Source organism: Zootoca vivipara, chromosome 9 (assembly GCF_963506605.1).
Source record: "Zootoca vivipara chromosome 9, rZooViv1.1, whole genome shotgun sequence".
In the NCBI taxonomy this organism is placed as follows: Eukaryota; Metazoa; Chordata; class Lepidosauria; order Squamata; family Lacertidae; genus Zootoca; species Zootoca vivipara.
This window is the reverse complement of record NC_083284.1, coordinates 37983461-37996606: the sequence shown is the minus strand read 5'-3', so window position 1 is coordinate 37996606 and position 13146 is coordinate 37983461. Positions and strand designations below refer to the sequence as shown.

The 13146-nt window shown below is 39.0% G+C and overlaps 1 protein-coding gene across 6 annotated transcripts in view; it reads right to left on the bottom strand.

Moving 5' to 3' along the window:
- ARHGAP10 (Rho GTPase activating protein 10) overlaps window positions 1-13146 on the bottom strand; it is a 125432-nt gene that overhangs the window by 53310 nt on the left and 58976 nt on the right. For all 6 annotated transcript variants that reach the window (XR_009558139.1, XR_009558140.1, XM_060278644.1 and 3 more), the window contains 4 exons: window positions 9719-9806; window positions 7856-7914; window positions 6075-6180; window positions 5410-5569 (listed from right to left, as the gene is read on the bottom strand). Coding sequence is in view for 4 of the 6 variants with exons in the window: in XM_060278644.1 (XP_060134627.1) it covers window positions 5410-5569; window positions 6075-6180; window positions 7856-7914; window positions 9719-9806 (413 nt within the window). In the remaining 2 variants the exon portion in view is untranslated. The remainder of the gene's footprint in view (window positions 1-5409; window positions 5570-6074; window positions 6181-7855; window positions 7915-9718; window positions 9807-13146) is intronic.

Below are 13146 nucleotides of genomic sequence, written 5' to 3'. Positions count from 1 at the left end.
AATGTACCTAATTAAGGTAACGATTTGTCCCAGTGAGAATGAGTTGGTCAGTATGCTGGATATATAGCTAGTTGGTATATTAACATAGTTGGCAGAGTTCTTAGACATGTACTACCCTCTAGTGGAAATCTACACTTTTATTCCCAGATTCTGTTTTATTGCCAATGATTTTTTTTGTCCCTTAATTTCAAATGGATATAGTGTAAGTTAACAGTCATACAATGTAAGGGAGTATATGGGGAGAAATGGCAGTGGGGAGCAGCAAAAGTGAATTGGAGGAAGTAGACTGAAGATATCTGTAACCTTTCTCTTGTTCCACCTCTGCACCTAGCTCTTTGTTTACGAAGCTTCCTGCTTATTTGTCTTCTGCTTGTTCGAAATGTCATGTCAGTTCAAAACAAACATCTATCATTCACAATAAAGATCTGGAATGAAGCTGTCCTAGCATATAATATGGAGATCTGGCTAGGTGATAAAGACAGTGGCAGTCAATCCTTAAAAGCCTTCTTTGTATTCAATGGTATTGATAACTTCTGGCTGGTCATGAATCTCCCTTTTTGGAATGAGGTACCTGAGAGAGTGGTGGCTGGTCAGTTTAGGTATCAGACACTTAGAAGAGACCCATTATCTTGATCCATTCCAGTCTGACTTTGGGTCCTAAAATAGTCTTAGTCACTCTGACAGATGATTTTCTCTATAGGATGAGCAAAACCCTTTTGATTCTGCTAGATCTCTTGGGAGACATGGTGTTGCAGTGGTCCTGCAGATATGCATTCTGTCCCCAACATTTATATGAAGTTGCTGGGCGAAGTCATCAGGAGTTGGGAGCCATCAACACCTATTTTCTTGCCATCTGAATTAGATGAGGCAATGCAGATTCTGGATTGGTGTCTGACCACTGTATTGGCTGAATGAGGGCTAATAAATGGAAGCTAAATCCTGTTACAAGACCAAGATACTATAAACTGTTAAATTCCCCTTGAAATTACAGGTCTGTAAGTCTGCGGATACTCGTGGGCTCTACTTTGTCCTTGGAAACCCAAGTGTCAGCAGTGGTATGGTGTACATTTTCCCAGATACAGACGTTCCTGGACAGGGATAGTCATGGCCAAAGTAATTCATGTTCTGGTTAGACTACTGTAATGTAGGTTATGCAGGATGCCCTTGAAGGTGACTCAAAAATTGCAGCTAGTGCAAAATGCAGCAGCTTGGCTTTTGAGTGGAGTCACAAGCCCAAACCATATTCTAATTCTCCTTAACAATCTACACTGGCTGTCACTGTGTTTTTAGTCTGAATTAAAGATGCTGCAGGTGACTTGCAAAGCCCTGAACGCCTTGGGACGCAAGTACTTTAAGAAGTATCTCTCCCTGTGTAATCCTGCCTGAGAGTTAAGATCAGCCAGGGGAACTTCTTTGCAACCCACCATTGGGAGCAGCGCATCTGGTGGTGAGCAGGACTTCTCCATGATGGCATCCCGAGCTTAAAACATGGCTTTTTGCATAAGCATTCAGAAATGTGAACTTATGTCCATATTGACTTTGATATATTACTTCTGATTTTTATTAATATTGACAGTCTTTCTAAGAGGGGAATGTAAATTATTTATTTATAAATCAATAAACTGCTGTTTTGTAAATGCTACTTATTGTTGCAACCTGCTTCCAGGGCCATTTCTGGTGGTAAAGTTATGTATACATTTTAATTTAAATAAATAGGAACCCGTCTTCAGATCTATTGAGAGAGAGACTCTCCTGTCTCTAATTTCCTTAAATGTGGGGAAGGGGGGAATCATTCCTTCTTTCCTGCAGTAGTTATTTTGAGAATATGTCAGTATTCTTATAAAAGCAAATGGGCTTTTGTATTACAAAAAATGGTTTAACAGATAAAGTGTTCTAAAACTACTTAACCACACTTTTAAGCTTTCAGGTTCAACCCAGCATGTCTGCTGTAAACTATTATATTGAAATCACATGAGGAAGATTTAAGAATACTGATGTTTTATGCTGTAAAGTCCTTTCCTTATGAAGCAACTATTATAGTAACATAACATAAAGAGGATGTGGAAAACCTGGTTAATGTGTTTTATGTGCATGATCATTTTGTAGATAATTACCACCATATACTGAAGCATGCATATATTTAAAGGAAGAGAGGCCATCTCTTTCTCCCTTTCCAATGGACCCTCAGGTTCTGCAGACTCTGATGGCCTAATATACTAAGCATGATTGAAAACCAAGACCATGTTTCCTTGATCTGATTTTAACATTCAGTATTCAATATTCAAAAAGCAGTTGAAAGTGTAGTCAAGGTGTTTTTGTTTTTGCAGTCTCAGTTTTCATTTACTTCAGTAGTCAAAGTTATGTGGATAATCTATACAATTTGGAAATATCTGAAAATACCTAAGATTAAGTAAAAGGCTATTGTATTTCAAAAGAATTTAGGATAGTGTCAGAAGTTGCTGGATTGGCAGCTGCCCCATGTGGTGAGTTACTGAACTGCAGGTGGCAGCTTCTCTGTGAAATACCTTTAGGGCCTGGACTGACTCTGCCTACCTAAGCGATCCACCTGGGAAGTATAAAAGGCTTCAGATGAGCATTACATGATGTTGTGAACACAAACTATTCTTAAAACATATACTTCGCTCAATTCTAATGAGCTTTGGCGACCCATCTTTAGTGTTGACAACTGGTTTGCCCTATGGCTTCTCACTCACCCCAGATCTGCTGCCCATAGCCCAGTCCTGACACATAAATGCATACCCCCCCCCTTAATTTTTCCTAACTGACACAAGAGGTATGGAATTTGTGGACCCAACAAATCATCTTAAGGTGAATACTTCAGAATAAACTAATATGATCTCAGTTTCAACCAATCTGCACTCAGTAGAGCCCACCATAAATACTTTTTGTCACTTTTTAGTACTGGTGTAGCCCTGTGGTTAATAACATGTCTGGTAAGTTAAATATATTTGGTTACTATTTTAACTGGGCCGTTAACCCACTCCATAACTTCTTAAACCCTTCACCAACAGTTCCTGTCTGTACTATGAAGATAATATTGTTGAGCTCATATAGATGTTGTAAATATTAGTGACAAGATGCATGTGAAACATGCGTGACTCATAATAAATCATGAATTTATTAGCTAGTCTCTTGCATCTCTCCCAATAAAAGAGACTCATCTTAGAATGTCAAGAATAAGTAGAGTTCTTTTTGCATGGAGCTAAAGTGCAGCCCCTGAAAAATCCATTTGTCTCTACTGCCACCTCTCTGATTTTACTGTCTGGGAAAATAAAATTAATTTTTAGATACAAGTATTTCTAGTCTGCATTGATGTGGTGCATCTATAGACATCTGTCTGCCAGTTTGCCTATAATGAACCTAGTCAAGTCTCCACCATACCAAAAGCAAGCTTTTTGCCAGTCTGGAAAGCAGCAGGAGTGTGTGTGTGGGAGAGAAGTCTCAGACGAATAAGCAGACAGTCTCTGGCAAGTGCAGAAGTGGTGGCAGAAATATAAACGCAATTAAAAATATTAAAGTAAAATATAACTTATATTTCTCAGAACCCCGAGGAAAGTATGAAGACTGAGCAATAGAAGTCAATACTGTACACATGTTTTCTTTCTCATTTCCCTGGATTTTTATTTTTGGGAATGAAGATAAAAACACTAAGACTGCAACCTTAAGCATAAAGTCAAAAATAATTTCCTAAAGCAAAAGCAAGAAGTTAGCAAAAAAAAAGAGCCCCATCTCTGGTCTGGTGCCATGGTACATAAACGGCGAGGTAGGACATCAATATGGATATGAAGGGACCAATAGCGATGGCTTATGAGTTCTTTCTTTGCTATAGCTGCCACTCAAAGGTTTTCCAACAATGCTTACAAAGGTTTAATAGACTAAGTAATGGTGTAAAACTTGCCGTTGCACAATTCATTATTCTATTGTGCATTGATTAGAATAGACTGCTGCGTATTTTGAATAAACACACCTCCAATTCAAGCATGTAAGCATGCATCAACCTGGGCACCTCGGTCAACTATTTTATTTAGTTCTATTTCATTTATATGCTGCCTTTTGTCCATGGAATTCAAAGCAGTGTACAGGGTTCTCTGAGGTTCTCCTATGTAGGCATTGATCAGAACCAGACTTAGCTTCAATGAGGTTATTGCATCAAGGGCTTCCAGACCATGCCCTGGCATCTTTCTATATGGACAACAAGTTTCCTTGCCTTTAACATGAGGGAAAAGTTTCTTGTCAATTTGATAATAGAGATTATTTCTAAAATTCAGTGCTTGTCCTCAAAGCTTCTGACATATGAAATATTGAGAAGGCATCAAGAGTTTTATTGCAATGGCACACAATGTATTCCAAAGCCCATACTGGGGAAAGGGGCAGTTTAAAAGTTCCTAAGTATGTTCCTGCCTTGAGCACTAAAGGTAAAGGTACCTCTGACCGTTAGGTCCAGTAGCGAACAACTCTGGGGTTGCACATTCATCTCACTCTATAGGCCAAGGGAGCCGGCGTTTGTGGACAAACAGCTTCCGAGTCATGTGGCCAGCATGACTAAGCCACTTCTGGCAAAACCAGAGCAGCACACAGAAATGCCGTTTACCTTCCCGCCGGAGCGGTGCCTATTTATCTACTTGCACTTGACGTGCTTTTGAACTGCTAGGTGGGCAGGAGCTGGGACCAAACAATGGGAGCTCACCCTGTCGCGGGGATTCGAACTGCCAACCTTCCAATCAGCAAGCCCTAGGCTCTGTGGTTTAGACCACAGCGCCACCCGTGCTTGAGCACTAGGAGGCACTAAATTCACTTGAGTCCAATTGGGCAGCATGGGAGAAAAGTTGAAGCAGTGGATACTGAGAACCAATGAGCCGGAAAAGAACAAGAGTCTATAAAGTCACATGTGAGTTAAATGGGAGATTGTAGTAGGGAGGGTGTGATAGGGAGAAAATGAAGGTGAACAGATTAGAGAAAATGATAGGTTACAGAACTGAAGTGCTTTAGGCATAAACAGACCCTACTGAAAAGGGGGGGGTGGCATTTAATGGTGTTGGACTTCTTTCAAGTTTTCATATTATTTGAAGAGCTAGTATTACTGTCTTACACAAATAACACAAGAAATAATACAATATCATGAACATGGAATAAGATCAGTGTGAGGTACCTGTCCAAGAAGCTCATTACACCCTTTTGCAAGACATTCCATTCACCTTCCACCAGTTTACTGGGTTTTGTGTGGTACCTTTTGTGTGATGATATTATTTTGACAAGAAAAAACTAACAGCAATTAGTCTGAACATAGGAACACGTTAAACCTCATGTTGCTAAAAAAATATTTAAAAAAGACTGTAGATTACATATTGTGGAATAAAAGCAAAATCCTCCCTTCTTCTCCCCATTTACCTTATCGTGGTTTTCAATTAGGATCTCCACTACAATATTCTGAAATTTCAGGTCCATGAGGGCAGCCACAGTTTCTTCCTGTGGTCGCATTAATGTTGGTCCAAAAACTACTCCTAAATTTGCTACAGTCATGAGATTCTTCTTGGCATGCTTTGAAACGCTTTTGAAGAACAAAAAGAAAAAGAGAGCATTCAAAATTATGAAGTTATAAAGCAGAACTTTCAAGGTGGGCGGGAGAAGATTTCCCTAGCTGAACTTGTATAATGGTTTCCCCACTTTTCTTTCCAAGTTTTGAAATAGGACAAAACCTAATAGTTCCACTCTAAAACCAAATGAATCTGAAGATACATCAATACATTTGGACTACCACAAAGAAGCAGTGTGAAGCCAATTTAAATTTACCAATGAATCTCCAAAGATATATAAAAAAAACCCTCTCTTTACCTTTGATGAAACCCACAATAAACATCTAACACTGTTAAGCAAACACTGGATGACTTCATTTATGCATTTCAGCTTATTTCTCCTAAAAAACATACAGAACAAGGCAAGCTTCACATCTGGGTTGTAAATTATATTCCTGTATAGAACAGAATTCATCTCTGAACATATTTAAGTCTACTTCTTAAACATCTGAGAACTAAATCAGAAGACAAGATGCTTACTTTGCTAAGTGTTTCACCAAAATATCGAGCATTTCTTTGTTCTTGTCTGGAAGTTTATGAACCAAGAAATGGATAGCGTTAACACGGGACTCGGGGGTGCCACATTCTACATAAAAGAATGAAGCAGTAATTATTAGTCATACATTTGGCACAACATACATTATTGATAAAAAAAGAAAACTAAGTATTTTCCCGTTTCTCCTTATTCCTTGCTTTCTCTCTTTTTTTGGGGGGGGGGGAGAAAGTATGGTATTTTAGTTATCGTTTATTTTCTACCCTCAATATTTTGTTTAGATCAATGCTATTATTTTGGTTAGCCACTTCCATTTCTCTAGAAAGAAACTACAGAGTAAGAAATTATATTACTGTAGCAGAATGACCTTTTTTATTCTCTTGACATAGTGAAATCAAATCAAGCAGAAGCATCTGCTAACGTAAGAGAAGGCGAGGCAATTTTCTTCAATTCCCTCTTCCTGCTACTGTGTCTTTCTGCATATCTGTTCCAGGGGATTGCAGGACCCACAGGAACAGTGTGGAAGATGAGGCAGGGGGGTTGTAGGGGAAGGGAGTAGGAATTCAGGGGAAAACAACTTAGGGGTAAGAGAAATGGGTTAAGGAAACAGTTAACAAAGGAAAGAAGGTGCTAATGGAATAGCAAGGGAAGACATGGGTCAGAAAGGCTCGGGCTGAGTAGCTACAGTCTAGTTGCTATAATCTTCATATTGGAAAAGAAGAGAAATTATGCCAGTTGTGGAATCTAATGTCACTGCATTGTAACCACAGGTGGTAATGAGAATGAAGAGGCAGCACAGGTGGGTTGAGGCAGAACTTCTCTCTTATGTAAACAGATTTGAACTAGGTAGCCAATCTTTTGCAGGCTGTTCTGCATTGCGCCTTGTGTGTTCAGCCTACTTAATATAAACTATGAATAAATGAGGCTAACCAATGAAAGGGTAAACTGTCTGTTGCACACCTTTTTAAAAAATAAAAGCTACTTCATTGCTTTACAGAATATTTTAATTTCACTTGTCTCATTTCCCCCCAGAGGTGCCAGAAACAGAACAACTCAACTAGGTATCTCATTGATATTTTGCCAATGTCTTTTTCACCTTAAAATGAATTATATTTCTGCAACTGATGTGCTGCCTTCTCCGAGTCTTCCTTTTAGTTGATAAACGTTTAACTCCACCTATACATTCATGACTTCTAGGAACACATAAGAATCACAGAATTGTAGAGTTGGAAGGGACCCCGAGAGTCGTTTAGTCCAACATCTTGCAATGGAAGAATATGCAAGTGGTCCATACGGGATTTGAACCTAGGACCCTGGAGCTCTCAGCACCACACTCTAACCAACTGAGCTTGGGATATGGACCTCACAAGCATCTCAGTGCAAAGAAATATCAGGTAATATTGAGATGTAAAGGTTTATGTGACACTACCATTTCTGGGGTGTATTATTTTGCTAAAGCTCTAAGGGGAGGAGGAATTAACAGAGACATGAAAAGGTACTTCCACAGTAAGGCTAGTACTAGTTTTAAAGTAAGCTAAAAAACAAGACTGTCCATGTTTCACTGTATGAGGCTATTAATATGGAGATCATTTTTATGTATATAATATATTGAGGGGAGGGAAGAAAAAACAGTTTTCAAATGATTTCCATTTTTAAAAATGTTGAGTTAATTTACTCAAAGCAGAAATTTAATTGAAACTACTATTCCCTGATCTCCATCGTTACTGTTTTAAAAGAAGTAAGATGTTTTTGTAAGTCAAATATTTACTGGCAGGAACGATGAACTCTCCATGTAAATCATACGTCATCAGGGGCTCTGGAAGGCTTCTGTTAAGACAAACGGTGTGGAATTATTAAGAATGCCTATTAATATGTATTACTATTCCAAGTACAAAGAATAAAATACATATACTTTCTCCCACTGCATTTGGTGCACTTTTTATAACAGTAGGAGGAATCCCCATCTCACCAGATATCCCCTTGGATATCATTCCCCTGCTATACAAAAGTGGGGGAAAGCGTTGGATATTCTTACCAGGGTAAATAAATCAGGATCCTTACCCCACAGCCCATGTGTTCTGCAGGACAGTCCATAGGTGCAGACTATGAGTGTTTTATTTTTAGTATTTCCACAAACTGCAGTGTCATAACCCTCTATAATAAATTTGCACTTTTCAGTGGAACAGTACAGTATTTAAATCAGGCATAGGCAAACTTGGCCCTCCAGATGTTTTGGGAATACAACTCCCATCACCCCTAGTGGTCATGGATGGTGGGAATTGTAGTCTCTTTTTTTAAAAAAAAATATTTTTATTAATTTTCCAATTAAAACCAATTATATCACATTCAATATTTCAAATTATACACATATATATATCAATCAAACCGAATGTTATGCCAAATCATCTAAAGAATTTTTTATTTGGGTTCCCATGCTTCAAGAAATTGGGAATTCCTCGCAACTGTCCACTGCCGTCTTTTTTCTAAAGTTCAAATCGTCCTCCAAGTTCATAATAATCCAGATCTTCCCCTTACAGTCACATAGATGTTTTCCACTTTCATCCGATTGTTTCCCAGCTGCTGAGATAAATATCAAACAAAGTTTCACAGATGTTCTTTCTCCTGTGTGAGTTAATCAGTCCAGCCTCCCCATAAATCTTCTTAATGGAGCTCCCTGTTGCGTCGAAGCAGCACGAAGCAGCGCCATCTTAAAAAACTCAAATCACTTTCGTTTCCTCTCATAGCCATGAAGATTTACGATCATTATAGAATTTACAGCTTTTCCAGGCAGGAGACCCAAACATCAAACCATAAACTCTTGGTAAATTAATGGATCTCCTTGCCCTATAGCTGAACTTAGCTTCAGGTCGCTGCTCCAATTTAAAGTGCGTCACAGCTCATAAATCCTCCGAACGCGTCCAGAACTCCTTCCGTCCGACTAGGGGGGGGCTTTTCTCATCGGCAACTCCACATCTTTAAAAAATATGCTCAGTAACAACAGTTATAAAGTTCAACTCACACAGTCTTTTGCTTCTCTTTCACTCCAAACAAGCCAGGACATCGCGTCCGGGAAGGTACGAGGCAACAATATGAAGAAGAAAAAATAAAAACTCACTTCCCTTATCGCTCCGTCCCCATCAATCCTTCTTCCAGATGCTGTACAATCTTTGACTCCTCTCCCTCAGCAGCATAAATTTCTCAGCAGTAAACAGCGCTTCTTCCCCTCCTTCTGAAGTATGTCCATAGATTTAAGCCTAATTATCTTCTTTAACCATGGAAATCCCCGCCATGCAGATTAGCGTCCGGGAGTCCTGGCCCTCGTAAGTGCTCAGCCCAAGCTCCCCCCACTCCAAAAACAGTCGGAGTGGGTCTGGGGGCATCGCGGGCCAGCGGCCCCTCTCCGTAACCCCCGGAGAGGGTAGGGGGTTGCCATTTACTCCCCTAGCAACCGCCAAATTCCTCACGAAGGTCAGAGAGATGGAAAACAGGTCCGCCATTCCTGCAGGCGGAAACCGGAACCGGGAATTGTAGTCTCAAAACATCTGGAGGACCAAGTTTGCCTAAGCCTGATTTAAATCTTCAGTATGCCATAACTATGTTCAATTACAGTAACTTTAGAGCTTAATGTTACCTTAAGTATAGTTTCATTGCACTTGTTATTGTCTTAACTTCCCATTCCATGGAATTTTCCAAGTCAACTTCATTACTTGTCTTTGCATCTAGAAAATAACCCACAAAAAGTGTGTGTGGAGGGGGGGGGAGAGAGAGAGATTAGATTTGTACATGGGTTGAAACATTCATTGATCCTATATTAGTCTTTCAGTCATAGCAACACTTCCAATGCAAACAACCAACCTCCTCTCCCAACTTAATGCATATCTTGTTGATAGGTTGGGCACCACAAAAACCACCATAATAAAATAGACCAAATTATGTTATTCCATGTTGCTCCCATGAAGTGGAATTGTTTGTTGTTAAAGGAAATGGGGCGGGGAGGGACATCTAGGCAAGCAGTGGGAAGCTAAGCTGAATTTCTTGCAAGTGTTCAACAAGAGGAAATATGCAAGGTGCTATCAAAAAGGGGAGCAAAAGGTCATCATTGTCCAGTGATCAAATAAAAACAGCTTTTGTTTGAAAGTGCTGTTTCAGATGTTGATACTTCCAATCAACACCCAAATGTTTGAATAAAGAAGTGCCCATCCCAGCATACAGATCACATATTCAACTAATGGAAAACAGACTTCTGAGCAATAAGAAATTTAAGCTAATTTTATTTCATTACCTCATTAAAAAGAAACTTAAGAAATTGTGCAGTGACACTTTGAATACTCGCCCCCTCCAGCCTTGCCAAAGTGTCACTGCACAAACAATTTCTTAAGGCTGGAGGGGGGCGAGTATTTTCTTTTATAGTAATAATAAACCTTGCTGCTCAAAAGCAATATAGTAAAAACATATTCACATGTAATGCCAGTTTCTGTGCAAGAAATTGCTAGAAAATATTCACTAAAGCTATGGCATCTAACCAGAACACGGGGGAGTATGCTGCAGAATGAATCTATAATTAAAGGGAGTGAAGTAATGAGTTATACTTCCACATTTCTTCTTTTACCATCAAACAACTCAGTCAGTGTTACACAATACATTGGCCACCATATCGATTTCATTTCCTGTAAGTAGGAAGTGGTTCAGTAAAACTGAGCTCTAAAATGCCTGACTGATCAAACACCACAGATTCTTCTTGACAAAGAAAGTGAAATGAAACTGCATTGATGATTTCTTTAAAAAAGACTGAGGAACTTTGCGATTTAAAAATATATATACATGTCAATTTGTTTTTTTCTTATGGTGAGTGATAGAAAATTTAAGAAAAACTAAAGCAGTAGTAACTGACACTAATACATTTTAGATTTCACATATAACTGGGCTTGCCAGAGCAGCAACAAATCAAATTAGGTTTCCTTATTGAAGGTATAGTCCTTTCTAACAGAAACCAAGTAATTCTCTTCTAAAAGCTACGCCAACCAATTAATTCTTATAACTGAATATTCTGTCTAATTATGTCAATTATTTAAACTTAATTTAAATAATACAAGTCAAGTAACATTTTCAACCAACTTGCAAGCATGAAGTACTATCCAAAAGGCATGCCTAATTTTGTTCTTGTCTTTCAGCATGCTATCCTCCTTCCAAATCTTGAAATGTCTGAGTAGAGCCTGAGGAAAGGGAGGGGGTGAAGGCTGAGAAGGGAAGCTTCTCCTCTGTAGCTATCTGGATAAGCTCTCTAAAGACAGAAAGCTGATGGGGCTTTGTATCTAACTCTTCTCACCAAGAACTAAGCCAAAACTGGTGCTCTGAACCAAAATGATCCAGAACTTGAACCCAGGAAGTGAGATACAAGGGGGACAAATGGGGAAAGAATTGGGTGTTAGTTAGAGCCCTCCATTTCCCAATACTGTACACATACGCAACAAATTTGGTGGGCATTTTACTAGTTGATATATTATAAAGTTACATATGAAGATGATGTGTTGATTGTTATTTAGGGATTAGTACAGAGATCTTTACTCAATGCGCAGTAATGTTCTGCAGACAAGAAAAAAAATGTATTTGAACAAAACAAACTGGATCAGATTTTTGTTTGTTCTGTTACCATACTGTAGGTCGGGTCCAGACTTCCTACTGTTGACAATGAATTCATCCATTAAGAGATCTATAAGCTCAGGATATGATCTGAAGGAACATGAAGCCACTACTTTGCTGAAGCTAACCTGGTCGTGCTTGAATGTATGACCAGCTTGGAACTACATGTAAACTACCTTAGGTTAATGATGAAAGACAGGTGTTATATAAATAGACAGCAACAGCACCATTGTGTGTTGTTGGGGTAGTGAGTCTATACTCTGTGATATCCACAGTCAAGACCAGTTTTGTGACTGGTGCGTACAGCACTTTTTCAAAACTCAAAATGTGACAGCTGGTTCAAAGAAACTGGCAGCTCCTGGCCTACTCCTAAAACAGAATGTGATATTTGAGTGAATGAACTGTATCACTTTAGACCACAGGTGAGGGATTATATGTCTGAAGATTCCCCAAAGTTGAAAGCTCCATTCTAATCACATTATATTAAGTGGAACTATATGACAGTACACGCTTGGCTGAAAAACACCTTTGCCTCCCAACAGCTTATGCAGCAGTGCAGAGCTAAAGAAAGCACAACTGCATAAGAATATGCGACTATCTAAACTCTCAAAGTATTTAATTACCGGTAGCTAAAATTATTTTCATACTATCACAGACCTAGATCAGCAAACCTCCCTTTAAGGTAGTTACCATTTCATGTGAATGCAACAATTCACTTTATTTTATTCATTCTAAATGAACATGGACCTGCCTTCAGCTGTTTCTTTGCTATTTTAAATATCCCAAGTGTATTCTTAATAGCCAAACAACTTCCTTATGAAAACTCTGAATTCCAGAACAACCACCCACATCTATTTTGTTTCACTGGCTTTTGATAATCTTCTTTTTCAGTTCCCAATACTTCCCGATGCTTCAAGATTCAGGGAGGTTTATATGCCGTCTTTGAACACCACAAAATTGCTAACAGTGATTAAAGATATCAAGTAAATTAATATTTAGCAACATCATTATGACAAACTGACATGACATGGGATACAAGATCTCAAGCCTGACATGCTATCGTAACTCCTAATAGACAGCCTGTTAAAACAGAGCCATACAGGTGGCAAGGATTTGACAGCAGCATATAATATAAAAGTGCTTTGCCATTCACATAATGTCTGGGGTAATGAAATGAATTCACTTGCTGGTTTCCTCTAGTTTTCTCTGCCAAAGAACACTGTGTTATCAGCACAGATGGAGCATGCATGGTTCTGGAGAGGAGCCTGTTGCAAACTAGCTTCTCTGAATATCAATGAATCCTTGAGAATCAGACCCATGCTGCTGTGAGGTGACAGGTCTGGGAGACTCAGAAAACTGAAATAATCCCAGTGGCCTCATCTGACTGCATGTATTGTCAAGCACTCTGGACAAGAAGTC